A 16,548-nucleotide genomic window follows, 5' to 3' on the forward strand; every position below is an offset into this window, starting at 1 on the left:
ACATTACAGCACGTTTCCTCTTCAGATGAGCAGATATGAACAGACATTAGCCGATTGGTATCGTTTGCTTAGCATGCAAAATGTGTACATGACATCAGAGCGAGAGGAGGAGCCTGACGAAACGGACCAATCAGCGTATCGCCATGCAAATAAGATGTTGTTTGCAAACCTGCCAAGCGGACAACGGTCCGTCCGGTGTGTTGACCCTAGCTGTGACGGGCGGGTGGAGCTCGCGGACGGGATCCGCGCTACCGTGAAGCGTCGGTGGTGATCACGGGGCGGTAGACATGTAGCCTGCGAGGTGAGTGTGAGGCGGTTATGTCTGTTGACATTTAAACTGTAAGCATTTAACTGTCTGTAGATATCTGGTTAGCGCACAACAGTCAGGCCTCCCACATACGCAGTTTCTAGATGTGTCTGTATTTATCTAGTGATGGTGTGTTATTTCTAGATGTGTCTGTATTTATCTAGTGATGGTGTGTTATATGGTGTGTTATTTCTAGATGTGTCTGTATTTATCTAGTGATGTTGTTATTTCTAGAGGTGTCTGTATTTATCTAGTGATGGTGTGTTATTTCTAGATGTGTCTGTATTTATCTAGTGATGGTGTTATTTCTAGATGTGTCTGTATTTATCTAGTGATGGTGTTATTTCTAGAGGTGTCTGTATTTATCTAGTGATGGTGTGTTATTACTAGATGTGTCTGTATTTATCTAGTGATGGTGTGTTATTTCTACATGTGTCTGTATTTCTCTAGTGATGATGTGTTATTTCTAGATATGTCTGTATTTATCTAGTGATGTTGTTATTTCTAGATGTGTCTGTATTTATCTAGTGATGGTGTGTTATTTATAGATGTGTCTATATTTATCTAGTGATGATGTGTTATTTCTAGAGGTGTCTGTATTTATCTATTGATGGTGTGTTATTTCTAGATGTGTCTGTATTTCTCTAGTGATGGTGTGTTATTTCTAGATGTGTCTGTATTTATCTAGTGATGTTGTTATTTTTAGAGGTGTCTGTATTTATCTAGTGATGGTGTGTTATTTCTAGAGGTGTCTGTATTTCTCTAGTGATGGTATGTTATATCTAGATGTGTCTGTATTTACCTAGTGATGGTGTTATTTCTAGATGTCTGTATTTATCTAGTGATGTTATTTCTAGATGTGTCTATTTATGTAGTGATGGTGTGTTATTTCTAGATGTGTCTGTATTTATCTAGTAATGTTGTTATTTCTAGATGTGTTTGTATTTCTCTAGTGATGGTGTTATTTCTAGATGTGTCTGTATTTCTCTAGTGATGGTGTTATTTCTAGAAGTGTTTTGTCTGTATTTATCTAGTGATGGTGTGTTATTTCTAGATGTGTCTGTATTTATCTAGTGATGTTGTTATTTCTAGAGGTGTCTGTATTTATCTAGTGATGGTGTTATTTCTAGATGTGTCTGTATTTCTCTAGTGATGGTGTTATTTCTAGATGTGTCTGTATTTCTCTAGTGATGGTGTTATTTCTAGATGTGTCTGTATTTCTCTAGTGATGGTGTGTTATTTCTAGAAGTGTTTTGTCTGTATTTATCTAGTGATGGTGTGTTATTTCTAGATGTGTTTTGTCTGTATTTCTCCAGTAATAGTGTGTTTTGCTGCCTAACCCACCTCACCCACGGTGCTATAGCTGCTGTGGCGTTAGCGATGTGCTAACAGCATCTGTGCTGCTTCATTCTGCTTTTTTGTCATTAGCATTAGCATTAGCAGCTAACTCGGCGTACCTGAGAAATCAAGGCTGCTAACTAGTTTGGTGAACCGCAGGTAGCTTTAAACTCCCCAGCATTATTCGTGGCCTCTTTATGAAATGTTGGCTTGCTAACGGTGTTTTCCAGAGGACGTTTGTTAAACAGTTATCGGGCTGTCGTCCAGCCTTCCTGTGGCGCTAGCGGACGCGTCAGGCAGCCCAGCTGTGGTTGAGCTGTCATGCAGCGGCCGTGTGGAGCTGCACACGGCGGGCTCACACCCGTCTGCTCTCCCCGTGTCTGATACAGTCGCCTCGGGCAGCAGTACTGGAGTCGGAACCTCGTCTGGACCTCCAACTGGACCTTCAACTGGACCTTCAACTGGACCAGGGACCGCCAGACTCTCCACACCATCCGTGTCCCTAATGGAGAAAAAGGAGAAAAGGCCCGGCTACTTTGCCAGGTAAACGGCAGATATACGGAATAGGTCATATAAATCAATACGGAATGTGAAAGGCAACATTAACTCATGTACGTCCAGCCTGTCTGGCGAAATGCTGTGGTGGGAAACGACCGTTTATTTTAATATACCACTATATTTATAGTTATAGTGGATCCCAGGTTTAAAATACAGTATAAGTTTTGGTTTGGGTGTTTTTATTGTGAGAAAAGGAGAAGGGACTATGTAAAGAAGAGATTAAATCTTAAAGATTAATTCTTCCCGTCACGCTTGCTGAATACTTCTTAAATGAGAGTAAGGCTGTTGTTTCCAAATATGTCCCAGGATTATTTTACAGATGCATTCAAAAACCTGCCCGTTTTTCATGCATGCACAAGAGATAAGGCTGCTGTGTGTGTGTGTGTGTGTGTATATATATATATATAATGTGTGTGTGTGTATATATAGGCTATGCATTTGCTTAGATTATGTAAATTCATGTTGGCCCTCTCAGTCCCAGTGCCAGGTCCTCTTCTGCCAAAACTTTCACTCGTGCACACGCGCTGTCTCCTGCTCGCTCTCGTGTGGCCCGTACCGCACCCACGCTCGTGCTCTCTCAGGAGCACCGGAGATGTGGTACGGGATCATGTTTGTCCTGCAGACGGTCAGCAGTGTCTGCGGGACGGGAAAGGGTGGGGCCAGGCTCACCGGACGTCCCGCACCGCCGCTGTCCCGCTGGTGAGACGTCCCCTCTGGGCTCCTCTTCCTCACTCTACCCGGGGAGCTTGTGGTTTGGTCGTCCACAAGTGTGTCCGTGCACGCTGCTTGTCCATGTGTCTGTCGAATACTTTGATGAATGTTTCTAGAAGGTGTGCAGTTTTCTGGGCTGTTGATTGGCTTTGTGTGTATGAAGATCTGTCCAGGATGGGGGCGTGTGTGTGTGTGTGTGTGTGTGTGTGTGTGTGTGTGTGTGTGTGTGTGTGTGTGTGTGTGTGTGTGTGTGTGTGTGTGCGTGTGTCAGTATGTGTGTGTCAGTATGTGTGTGTCAGTATGTGTGTGTGTGTCTGTGTGTGTGTCTGTGTGTGTGTCTGTGCGTGTGTGTGTGTGTGTGTGTGTGTGTGTATCTCCCTCCTGTAGATGTCCTGGATGTAGACGTGTCTCATGGGCTGTTGAGGTCTTTACTTGGATCTTTTTGAGCAGTAATAATGACACTGCCTTTAACAGTGATGGGGCTTTAAGAACAGCACTGAACTAAGCAAGATTGGCTTCATATCAGTTTGACTGGACATCAGCCAGGAGCCCTGCGTAGACCAACTGTTCAAAACCTGATTACCCTACCCCCACTTTACCCCCCCCTCCTCCTATTACCCTACCCCCACTTTACCCCCCTCCTCTTACCCTACCCCCACTTTACCCCCCCTCCTCTTACCCTACCCCCACTTTACCCCCTCCTCCTCTTACCCTACCCCCACTTTACCCCCCCCTCCTCTTACCCTACCCCCACTTTACCCCCCTCCTCTTACCCTACCCCCACTTTACCCCCTCCTCTTACCCTACCCCCACTTTACCCCCCCTCCTCTTACCCTACCCCCACTTTACCCCCTCCTCCTCTTACCCTACCCCCACTTTACCCCCTCCTCCTCTTACCCTACCCCCACTTTACCCCCTCCTCCTCTTACCCTACCCCCACTTTACCCCCCTCCTCTTACCCTACCCCCACTTTACCCCCCCTCCTCTTACCCTACCCCCACTTTACCCCCCTCCTCTTACCCTACCCCCACTTTACCCCCCCTCCTCTTACCCTACCCCCACTTTACCCCCTCCTCCTCTTACCCTACCCCCACTTTACCCCCTCCTCCTCTTACCCTACCCCACTTTACCCCCCTCCTCTTACCCTACCCCCACTTTACCTCCCCCTCCTCTTACCCTACCCCCACTTTACCCCCTCCTCCTCTTACCCTACCCCCACTTTACCCCCCTCCTCTTACCCTACCCCCACTTTACCCCCTCCTCCTTTTTCCCTACCCCCACTTTACCCCCCTCCTCTTACCCTACCCCCACTTTACCCCCCTCCTCTTACCCTACCCCCACTTTACCCCCTCCTCCTCTTACCCTACCCCCACTTTACCCCCCTCCTCTTACCCTACCCCCATCTCTGCTGCACTGCTGTCTACACTCACGTGTGTACATAATGTATTTTTAATTTCTTCACCTCCATCCTAATTGTCCAACTCTTCTGCATCTCTCCACTGCTTGGCTCACAGAGGGGAGTTGGGTTGGACTGTTAGAAGGTCAGCCATGTTGGCTCATGTTCAGCCATGTTGGCTCATGTTCAGCCATGTTGGCTCCATGTGCTGCATCTTTGCACCCCTGAGCTGTGGAAACAAACAGAGAAAGTCCATCAGTTGTGCGTAATGGGGATGATGTCAGATGTTGGCCAAGAACTGGACAGTGAAAGAGGACGTGTGTGTGTGTATGGGATGGTGTGAAACGGATCTTTTCGCAGTAGATCACCGTGCCGACCACAGTGAGCTCACTTTGTTTTGAAGCTGATCTTAAAACTCGTTCTGCTGTGTCATGCTGCGACACTTAGGCTGAAGAAGAGGCGTCAGCTGAGACAGAGCCAATCAGAGAAGGCCGTGGCTGAGGAGAGCCCCCTGGAGCCAGACTCGAAGGGACCAATCATCTGTGCTCCCGCCCCCGCTGAGCAGGTCCAGAACAACAACCCAGGAGGAGACCAGTCCAGCAAATCTGAGGCAGCCATGAGGGGGGGACCAGGTGGGTTTGAGCAGCGCATCACACACGGGCACACACACCTCAGGACGGGCACACACACCTCAGGACGGGCCCACACACACCTCAGGACGGGCCCACACACACCTCAGGACGGGCCCACACACACCTCAGGACGGGCCCACACACACCTCAGGACGGGCCCACACACACCTCAGGACGGACACACACACACCTCAGGACGGACACACACACACCTCAGGACGGGCCCACACACACCTCAGGACGGGCCCACACACACCTCAGGACGGGCCCACACACACCTCAGGACGGGCCCACACACACCTCAGGACGGGCCCACACACCTCAGGACGTGCACACACACCTCAGGACGTGCACACACACCTCAGGACGGGCACACACACCTCAGGACGGGCACACACACCTCAGGACGGGCACACACACCTCAGCGGAGAAAAGACGGCTTCATGTTGGCCAGCACTTGTTCAGAAGCTCTCGGGCAAAACGTTCAAGCACAAGCGAGTTCATGTTTCAAACAAAACTGACCTCCAAAATAGAGCGTAGATAAAGGCGACCACGTTACCAGGTGACAGGCCGAGGCTTGTTTGCGTTGGACCTTATGTAACTTCTGCTCACCCAGCAGAATTTATGCCTGCTTTACTGATTTAACATGATGATTTGGCAAATTTGAACACCACTTTGGATGAAAGGTTTGTGCTCAATAATCAGACATTGCATGTTCTAATACTGCATGGTGCTTTTCTAAATCACTGGGAAGATTTAAATCAGTTTTCGAAAGGTTTAAGGCGACAACCCACGACCGTTTTACAGAAGATAGCGGTGTGTTTATTCACCACTGTACCTGGTTCTGCCGAGATGGTTGTGGACGCACTCATCTCTCCATCATGATGGTCTGCTTGTTTCATCTGAGTGCGGCGATGGTGTCTACACGAGCCTGTCACACACAGCTGTGGGACAACGTAGCAGGGCTGTGTATACACACACACACACACACACACACACACACACACATTCACTGTCTGTTTGGAAATGAGCCTGGAGAGCTCAGTTAATCAGTCATCTGTCTGGACTGGTTCTACATTGAGGGGGAAAAAAAAGCAGTTTTGACACATTTAGAGTACATGTAGTTCTAGCTGTAGTTCTAGCTGTAGTTCTAGCTGTAGTTCTACCTGTGGTTCTACCTGTGGTTCTACCTGTAGTTCTACCTGTGGTTCTAGCTGTAGTTCTAGCTGTAGTTCTACCTGTAGTTCTACCTGTAGTTCTAGCTGTGGTTCTAGCTGTGGTTCTAGCTGTAGTTCTAGCTGTAGTTCTACCTGTGGTTCTAGCTGTCGTTCTACCTGTAGTTCTACCTGTGGTTCTAGCTGTAGTTCTACCTGTGGTTCTAGCTGTAGTTCTAGCTGTCGTTCTAGCTGTCGTTCTAGCTGTGGTTCTAGCTGTAGTTCTACCTGTAGTTCTACCTGTAGTTCTAGCTGTGGTTCTAGCTGTGGTTCTAGCTGTGGTTCTACCTGTGGTTCTACCTGTGGTTCTAGCTGTGGTTCTAGCTGTAGTTCTAGCTGTGGTTCTAGCTGTGGTTCTAGCTGTGGTTCTAGCTGTGGTTCTACCTGTAGTTCTAGCTGTCGTTCTACCTGTAGTTCTAGCTGTAGTTCTAGCTGTAGTTCTAGCTGTAGTTCTAGCTGTGGTTCTAGCTGTAGTTCTAGCTGTGGTTCTAGCTGTAGTTCTAGCTGTAGTTCTAGCTGTGGTTCTACCTGTGGTTCTAGCTGTCGTTCTAGCTGTAGTTCTACCTGTGGTTCTACCTGTGGTTCTACCTGTAGTTCTAGCTGTCGTTCTAGCTGTCGTTCTAGCTGTCGTTCTAGCTGTCGTTCTATGTTTTCTAGTTTTTGCTTCTCTTTCTCTGCAGCTCTGGGGACCTCTGAGCTGTGTTGAGGTTTTGGTTGTTTTGCTACAGCGCAGTGATGTCCAGGCTTGTAGATCTGTGTGATTGATGAGCTGTATGAATTACACAGATGAGGAACTTGTTTTATGACCCAGCATGAACACCGTCTGCATTAATGCAGGTTCACAGCAAGCCAGCAGTTTGACTCGCATGGAGAAACTTAGTTTTGAACTGATGTGTCGGTCTGGCCTTCCATGACAATCATGTGTGTGATCAAGGACATGTTAAAGCAGAAAGATCTGAATGAAGCAGCTTTTTAACATCCTTCAAACTTCCAGCAAGAGCTGAGAAAAATGATGTGATTACTGTCACAGGGACATCCAGGAACTCGGAGTTATGAAAGAGGTTGAAAGAGTGTGTGTCCTCTGAAGAGCATCTATCATAGAACAGACTGCTAGTATTTTATTAGTATTTTAGAGTGTGAATGTGTGTCAGTTGTAAATATGTTCCTGCTGCAGTTCTGTTCAGTGGTCCCCGGGGTTAAGTGGGGGTGACCACACATACACACAGATGATCTCCCTCTGGGAAGTGGAACCAGTAGGCCCAGTTAGAGGAGGGCTGGAGAATCTGTATGCATGTTCCTGCATTGTAAAACATCACGCATGTCCCACGTGAACGCCTGGGCGGGACAGCAGAGTGACTGGGAGTTGTAGTTTAATGTGTAGCTTCAGCTTTGTGAACTTGGGGAAAGCAGGTAGGGACACATCTGCCCCGTCCTCACACAGCGCGTCTCCCCCGTCCACACACAGCGCGTCTCCCCCGTCCTCACACAGCGCGTCTCCCCTGTCCTCACACAGCGCGTCTGCCGTGTGATGTGCAGGTTTTACGCCCTTTTGTACACACCGAGATGCTGTCTAGTAATCAGACATGTGTTGGAGGTGCAGTAGTGAATACACTGGACAAACGTTGTATGCACACATTGTAATTTAATCGTGATTCAGTTTATGATGCTGGAAACTGGCGTTTTTGCTTGTTTCTCAGAGGACAACCGCAAATCCAACGGGCAAGCGAAGAAAGAGAAGAGAAGACCACCAGGCACCGTGGAGTACACTGTGAGTGTTTAATCTGTGGAGTACACTGTGAGTGTTTAATCTGTGGAGTACACTGAGTGTTTAATCTGTGGAGTACACTGAGTGTTTAATCTGTGGAGTACACTGTGAGTGTTTAATCTGTGGAGTACGCTGTGAGTGTTTAATCTGTGGAGTACGCTGTGAGTGTTTAATCTGTGGAGTACGCTGTGAGTGTTTAATCTGTGGAGTACGCTGTGAGTGTTTAATCTGTGGAGTACGCTGTGAGTGTTTAATCTGTGGAGTACGCTGTGAGTGTTTAATCTGTGGAGTACGCTGTGAGTGTTTAATCTGTGGAGTACGCTGTGAGTGTTTAATCTGTGGAGTACGCTGTGAGTGTTTAATCTGTGGAGTACGCTGTGAGTGTTTAATCTGTGGAGTACGCTGTGAGTGTTTAATCTGTGGAGTACGCTGTGAGTGTTTAATCTGTGGAGTACGCTGTGAGTGTTTAATCTGTGGAGTACGCTGTGAGTGTTTAATCTGTGGAGTACGCTGTGAGTGTTTAATCTGCGGAGTACGCTGTGAGTGTTTAATCTGCGGAGTACGCTGTGAGTGTTTAATCTGCGGAGGACGCTGTGAGTGTTTAATCTGCGGAGGACGCTGTGAGTGTTTAATCTGCGGAGGACGCTGTGAGTGTTTAATCTGCGGAGGACGCTGTGAGTGTTTAATCTGCGGAGGACGCTGTGAGTGTTTTATCTGCGGAGGACGCTGTGAGTGTTTTATCTGCGGAGGACGCTGTGAGTGTTTAATCTGTGAAGGACTAAATCACAATGTGATCATGGGGTTGTTCAAATCAGATTGTAGTTGGATGTGCAGGTTTTCATGTTTGTAGTTCAGAGTCAGTGGAAGAAAATGAGATTTAACTGCAGATCCGTGTGTGTGTGTGTGAGAACACAGGTGGGCCCTGAGGACACATTCAACAGCATTGCACTAAAATTCAACATCACGCCCACCACGCTGGTCCAACTGAACCGGCTCTTCTCCCGCAGTGTCGTCCCTGGACAGGTAGGGTCCCCCGTGGACAGGTAGGGTCCTCTGTGGACAGGACCCTCCCTCTCACTGTAGGCTGTTGTAGGTTGCTGGATTGCTGATGCAACATCCCCACATTCCCCAAATGTGGCCACAGAGATTCTCCTGCGTTCTCCTGCGTTCCTCTTTCACAGAGATTGTTTGTGCCTGATGTCGGCCAATCAGGAGCTGCTGGCGGCTCAACCGGTTTGGGCGATCAGAATCCCGGCCAAGAGCCTCTGGTAGTCCAGCTCTGACCTCTGACCTCTGCTCCTTCATAAACCATCACACACTTGTGACATTTCACCTTCTCTTTACTTTGTTAAAGGTTTTTCTAGGATGTTCATATCATTTAAACCCCCTCAAATGTATATTGTAGGGTGGCAAGTTGAGCTGCAGGTCTGGGGCAGGCAGACAGAGGGCGCTGTCCCCCCACTCCGAGGACGAGAGTCCCGCCACTGTCAAATTCCTCAAGATGAGCTGCAAGTACTTCACAGATGGCATGGTGAGTTAACGGAGTCGCTCAGCTGACGGAGACAATCTAACTTCTGATTCATCTAAATGTAAATTCACAAATACGTCATTTTGGCATCAGAGGGGATGAGAACGTTTGTTGAATCATGTGCTAGCACGTCTACCTTTGATCCTTGGACTACAAATCTTGTCCGACGTGGTTGTGTCCTTGTCGTGGTTTCCGAGCACTGTTCCTCGCTGTAACCAGGGCGTGGTGGGCGGCGTGATGATCGTGACACCCAACAACATCATGTTTGACCCGCACAAGTCCGATCCGCTGGTGATCGAGCACGGGTGTGAGGAGTACGGCCTGATCTGCCCCATGGAGGAGGTCCTGTCCGTGGCCTTGTACGACGACGTGTCCCGCATGAAGCTCAAAGACGCGCTGCCATCGTAAGCAGGGACTGCTTCACTCCACTGACTCATGTGTTGCACTTAGGGTTGGACAATATATCATTTGTTAAGTGTTATTGTGATACTGACTTGGCAATACTTGCGTCATCATCATACCGAACACATTACTGTCGTTGCCAGACTTTTTCATTTCACTCCCCACACATCACCTCACTGTGATCACCAGTAGTTAGTCACACATGCCTTTTACCATATATTATGGTTGTTTTTATGATTTCTGATTTCAGTAATTCATCGTCTTCAGTTTTGCCATGTTTTTAAGTTCATCCCTTTGTGATGTTTCATTTGTTTATTTTTAAGTTCTCTTTTGTTTGTTTCTCTCTCTTAATTTTCCCATCACCCTCACACGATGGCACCTGTTTCCACGGTAGCGACATACCTCAGGATCTGTGTCCATTATACAGGCCAGGTGAGTGGGTGGAGCTTCCATCCGAACGAGACCTGAACCCTTTCAGCCGCTACGAGGCCCTCGGTCGACCCAGCCGTCCAATCATATTAGACGACATTGAGGCGGCTGACTCTGACATGGCGGAGTGCCACCCAGCAGAGAAGTCGCCGTCCGATGAAGGGTTCACAGAGTTGGAGCTCCTGCAGAATGACTCCAGCACGGAGAACGGCATGGCGGAGACGTCTGTGGGCAGACCGGAGACCGCAGACACCGGCTGCCTCGAGATGGGAGGGTCGTCCTCACAGGACATGAGCGACTGTGAGAGGGTGAATGTGACTGGGCGGAGCCTTTCGGACCAGAGCGTGGGGGGGGCTGGGACATGTGACCTGGGCCGTGAGGAGGAGGACGAGGGACTTGACAGTCGTGTCACTAATGAGAGGGCGGAGCTGGCTGTGGACGGGGAGGGTCCCGCACTGCAGCGTGACGGGACGGAAGCCGGTCGAGAGGCGCACGGTGTCGCTGTAGCAGAGGAAGTGAATGAAACTGATGACATTCTCAATGCTGGTGCTTCTCACCAGGTAAGTGCTAGTGATGCCACCAGGCATTCTGGGAATTGTAGTTCTTCTGGACCAAGCCACAAAGAAGAGACCACGATGGGACCAAGTTTGAAGAAAAGGCAGATTGAGAGGGAGGAAGAAAAAGAATCTGAAGAAACGGAGATGAAGTCATGGCTGATGAAGCGGATGCAGGAGCCGATTGAAGGTGAGTTTCATGAGGACCGGCCACTACATGGTCATTGTGTGGTCGGACATTTCTCACCACCTACATGTGATTAAACACGGATGACGAGTTTCCTAACGGTAGCGCGGCTCCCCCCACCCCCCCCCCCCACCTCACGGGTCCTGACAGGCAATGCTTTTAGAAAATGAACATAAAGCAACATTTATAATCTTAATTGCTTTAAAAATTGCTAACATGGCTTGTTCATCTGCCCAAGGCACTATGCTGTGACTACACTGGCGTTTTCGGCCACTCTGATGTCTTGCTATCACAGCTACATGTTGATTAGGCAGGCCTTGGGCAGGTGTGCACGTGAAGGTGTGCACGTGAAGGTGTGCACGTGAAGGTGTGCACGTGAAGGTGTGCACGTGAAGGTGTGCACGTGAAGGTGTGCACGTGAGCGAACATTGTGTGGGTCCTTTCTGCAGACATGCTGCTCTCCACTGAGGAGAAGAGCAAGAACCCTCCCATGTTCCTCTGCTTCAAAGTTGGGAAGCCAATGAGGAAGTCCTTCGCTTCTGGTCGGACCTCTAGCCCCGCCCACTCCTTTGGGGCCAGAGGAAATCAGCCAGAGTACTGGTTTGCTGTACCACAAGAAAGGTGAGAGTGTGTGAGAGTGTGTGTGCATTGCTGAGATATCACTAACTTCCGTTCTCCTGTCCTGATCTGTCCTGATCTGTCCTGATCTGTCCTGATCTGTCCTGTCCTGATCTGTCCTGTCCTGATCTGTCCTGACCTGATCTGTCCTGTCCTGATCTGTCCTGTCCTGATCTGTCCTGTCCTGATCTGTCCTGTCCTGATCTGTCCTGATCTTCTCAGGGTGGACCACCTGTACTCATTCTTCATCCAGTGTTCTCCTGATGCCTACGGTAACGATGCCCAGGAACAGGGCTTTGTGGTGGTGGAGAAGGATGAGCTCAACATGATAGACAACTTCTTCAGTGACCCAGTGCCCCGCAGCTGGGAGGTGACTGGACTTAGCCTGGGGGGGGGGGGGGGGGGGGGTTCTGACCGTCATCACAGCCTGGACGCTGAGCTGCTACAATCTCTCCGTAGATCATCACCATCAACGAAGCCAAGAGGAGACAGAGTCTGTGCAGCTACGAGGAGGACGAAGCCCTGGACACGTGCGTCCTGACCCAGCCCAGCAGTGTCCTCCAGGACACGCACGTGGAAAAGGTCCCGCACACGTCCTGTTGGTGGTGTTGAGCATGTTGTACAGCAGGGGGCGCTGTGTGCTGGGTTTCTTCAGCAGTCATGCCTCTAATGACCAGGGGTGCATTTCCCTAAACGCTCGTGACATTAAGTTCTTAATGTTGTATGTAAGAATATTTCCCAGTACTTTTCGTAAATAATGTAGCACTTAAACTCATTCGTCAGTTTAAGGCGAGTTTGGAACTCGCTGACTGGTTCCTAGTTGAAGCTTGTGTGCAGATGTACCTCAGAAAGGACAGAATACATTATCAAATATATGGAAATTATATAATGAAGTATAATTATATATAATGTATAATATAATGAAGTATGTTTGTGTGATGGGTGTGGGTGTCTCATGTCTACCATCTTCTGGGGAAATATAAAATAGCTTTTTTGTACGTGTGTTATCCTGTGGTCAGCAGAGCAGATGGGCCACGTTTCATTGATTTGGCCACACAGTCAGGGGCGGGGTTACTACACACAGTCAGGGGCGGGGTTACTACACACAGTCAGGGGCGGGGTTACTACACACAGTCAGGGGCGGGGTTACTACACACAGTCAGGGGCGGGGTTACTACGCACGGTTAGAGGCGGAGTTACTGCACACAGTCAGGGGCGGGGTTTCTACACACAGTCAGGGACGGGGTTACTACGCACGGTTAGAGGCGGGGTTTCTACACACAGTCAGGGGCGGGTTACTACGCACGGTTAGAGGCGGGGTTTCTACACACAGTCAGGGGCGGGGTTACTACGCACGTTTAGAGGCGGGGTTTCTACACACGGTTAGAGGCGGGGTTTCTACACACAGTCAGGGGCGGGGTAACTACGCACGGTTAGAGGCGGTTGCTGACCTGTTACTCTCCTGTGACCTCCCCAGCTGGTTGCTAGGCTACCGGCCCGGCTTCAGGGGTGTCCGTGGCGACTGGTGTACAGTACGGTGGTACACGGGACGAGTCTGAAGACCCTGTACAGGAACCTGGGGCAGCTGGAGGGGCCCGTGATGCTGGCCATCAAGAACATGGAGGAGCAGGTACACACACGCTACACACACACACGCTACACACACTACACACACACACGCTACACACACACGCGCTACACACACACACGCTACACACACACGCGCTACACACACACACGCTACACACACACGCTACACACACACACGCTACACACACACACGCTACACACGCTACACACACACACGCTACACACACACACGCTACACACACACACGCTACACACGCTACACACACACACACACGCGCTACACACACACACGCTACACACACGCTACACACGCTACACACACACACGCTACACACACTACACACACACACGCTACACACACACACGCTACACACACACGCGCTACACACACACACGCTACACACACACGCGCTACACACACACACGCTACACACACACACGCTACACACACACACACGCTACACACACACGCGCTACACACACACACGCTACACACGCTACACACACACGCTACACACACACACTACACACACACACGCTACACACACACGCGCTACACACACACACGCTACACACACACGCGCTACACACACTACACACACACGCGCTACACACACACGCGCTACACACACACACGCTACACACACACACGCTACACACACACGCGCTACACACACACACGCTACACACACACGCGCTACACACACACACGCTACACACGCTACACACACACGCGCTACACACACACGCGCTACACACACACGCGCTACACACACACGCGCTACACACACACGCGCTACACACACACACGCTACACACACACGCTACACACACACACGCTACACACACACACGCTACACACACACACGCTACACACACACACGCTACACACACACACGCTACACACACATTTTACACACACGCTACACACGCTACACACACACGCTACACACACACGCGCTACACACACACGCGCTACACACGCGCGTTACACGTGCTACACGCGCGCGCTATACATGCACGCTACACACACATTTTACACACACGCTACACACACTGAGTGCGATACACACTCAGGCTGCCTGTGCTCTTGCTATGTGGCACACACGTGTTTAATAACCTGCCTGAGATTCTGTAGTAAAAATGGTGCTGTTTACTAAGTGTGTGTGTGCGTGTGTGTCTGTCTCTGTGTGTGTGTGTTTTTCCTCATAGATTTATGGTGCGTTTTCAACTCATCCATTCAGAGTTAGTGAGCACTATTACGGTACAGGGGAGACCTTACTGTACACTTTCAACCCTGAAATTAAGGTGCGTACGTGCGTGTGTGTGTATGTGTGTGTGTGTGCGCGCGTGCACGTGCGTGCGTGCGTGTGTGTATGTGTGTGTTTGTAAACATTTTCTAAGATAAACTGTGGCTCAGTAAACACACCAAATGTTATTTTCAAAACTTTCATCCAAATACTGTAAACGTGTAGTTAAATGTCATGGTAATATTTAAATATGAGACATGATTTATGTTACATGATATTTGTTAAGAAATACTGATATAGATGTTTTTATTTGAAAGGTGTTCCGCTGGACTGGTGAAAATTCCTACTTTGTGAAAGGAAACTTGGACTCTCTTCAGATAGGAGGAGGAGGGTAAGATCACTGTAGTTAGATTCAGCTGCTGGGTTGGTCTGTGTGGCTCTGTCATACGTGTGTGTGTGTGTGTGTGTGTGTGTGTGTGTGTGTGTGTGTGTGTGTGTGTGTGTAGGGGTCACCTGGGCCTGTGGCTGGATGCGGACCTGTATCATGGCACCACCTCCAGCTGCTCCACCTTCAACAACCAACCGCTGTCTTCACAACAGGACTTCACCGTCCAGAACCTGGAGGTCTGGGCCTTCGAGTGACAGCCCTGCCACAGCTACACACACACACACACACAAAACCTACCCATGAACGCACTCACACACACATACTGTGAGAAATATAGAAACACTTGCATCCAGCTCATAGCAAGAAACGTAACATTTCAGGACGTACTCCACCTTTATGTGGTCCTAGCTGGTGGAGACGAACTGTTTCAGGTGGGGTTGTAGACGCTTGTTTTGACACGCAAACTGTTTACGGCATTACACGGTTAAACGTGATTATACTTGACTGCTTTGTGTTTAATCCCGTTGTGTTGGTCCAGGCCTGTGTAGAGAGAAGCAGGCTTCTGTCTGCCTGTGTCAGTCTGCCTTAACCACGCCCACAACGTATCCCAGCATGCAACAGCAGACACACTGCTGAAATATAACCACTCTTCATGTGACGGCAGAGGCTGTGTGTGTGGAGCTACCTTGGACATGAGCGTCCCGCAGGGAGCTGCATTGTCTGTGTGTCGGGACAGCAGAGATGGCATGGTTGATTACACAAGGGTGGAGGAGGGTGGGGTAGAGCAGGGTGGGGTAGAGCAGGGTGGGGTAGAAGAGAGTGGGGTGGAGCAGGGTGGGGTAGAGCAGGGTGGGGTAGAAGAGAGTGGGGTGGAGCAGGGTGGGGTAGAAGAGAGTGGGGTAGAGCAGGGTGGGGTAGAGCAGGGTGGGGTAGAAGAGAGTGGGGTGGAGCAGGGTGGGGTAGAGCAGGGTGGGGTAGAAGAGAGTGGGGTGGAGGAGGGTGGGGGCCGTGGCGTGTACTAGTGTTCTGTGCAAGCACCGTGATGCCGTCTGTCTCAAACACATTCCAGAGAGAGAGAGAGAGAGAAGAAAGAAAGAGAGAGAGAGAGCGCACCGTCTTGACCAAAGTTTTATTTACACTGTCGTGATGGAGATTACTTTTATACTGTTGTTTGTTTTTTAATGTTTCAAAAAAATATTTTTTGTTAATTTCTGTTGTTTAATGTTGAATATAATTCTTTATATGTGAAAATGTATTCACCTTCTATGGTTTTGTATGAGATTTATTGATTTTGTGAGTTGTTTTTTTAGGGGCTTATTTGGTCAACACTGAGTTGTAAAGTGAATGTGTTTCTCGGAGATGGTGGTTTAGTGCCAGGATCACACAGCCCAGCTCCACTGTAGTGTTGAACATCTACCAGTAGATGTCACGCACAAATACTGACCACCATCTGTCTCCGCACTAAGATGATTAATACTTATAGCTGTGTGGCAAAGTACACTTCAGTGACAAATACTAACATTACTGCTAGTGAATAAATGTTAGTCAGCACTACCCCAGTGAGAACGCTGGGATTCATAGCCTTGTTCACGTGTGTGAGAAGTATTTCATTTAATTAGCGTCTTTTGCTATGCCACTGGCACAAAGCTAAAACGATGTCTGCTTCCGTCTGCCTAGCAGC

General features: G+C 49.2%; 1 protein-coding gene across 4 annotated transcripts; it reads left to right on the top strand.

Moving 5' to 3' along the window:
- Positions 1-143: 143 nt before the first annotated feature.
- On the top strand, positions 144-15,651 carry ncoa7b (nuclear receptor coactivator 7b). Of its 4 annotated transcripts, none has more exons than XM_076988040.1 (16): positions 144-301; positions 2,035-2,188; positions 4,758-4,942; positions 7,854-7,924; positions 8,837-8,944; positions 9,103-9,189; positions 9,327-9,452; positions 9,669-9,853; positions 10,246-11,024; positions 11,471-11,642; positions 11,862-12,009; positions 12,099-12,221; positions 13,117-13,269; positions 14,442-14,537; positions 14,797-14,870; positions 14,986-15,651. In XM_076988040.1, exons 2-16 carry the CDS (start codon positions 2,151-2,153, stop codon positions 15,119-15,121), a joined length of 2,481 nt encoding a protein of 826 aa, XP_076844155.1. In that variant the 5' UTR covers positions 144-301; positions 2,035-2,150; the 3' UTR covers positions 15,122-15,651. The 4 variants fall into 4 exon arrangements, with proteins under 4 accessions (XP_076844155.1, XP_076844156.1, XP_076844157.1 ...); XM_076988041.1 differs by having other exon boundaries at positions 10,279-11,024; XM_076988042.1 differs by lacking the exon at positions 9,103-9,189.
- The last annotated feature ends 897 nt before the right edge of the window (positions 15,652-16,548 follow it).

Source organism: Brachyhypopomus gauderio, unplaced genomic scaffold, assembly GCF_052324685.1.
Source record: "Brachyhypopomus gauderio isolate BG-103 unplaced genomic scaffold, BGAUD_0.2 sc60, whole genome shotgun sequence".
Classification (NCBI taxonomy): Eukaryota; Metazoa; Chordata; class Actinopteri; order Gymnotiformes; family Hypopomidae; genus Brachyhypopomus; species Brachyhypopomus gauderio.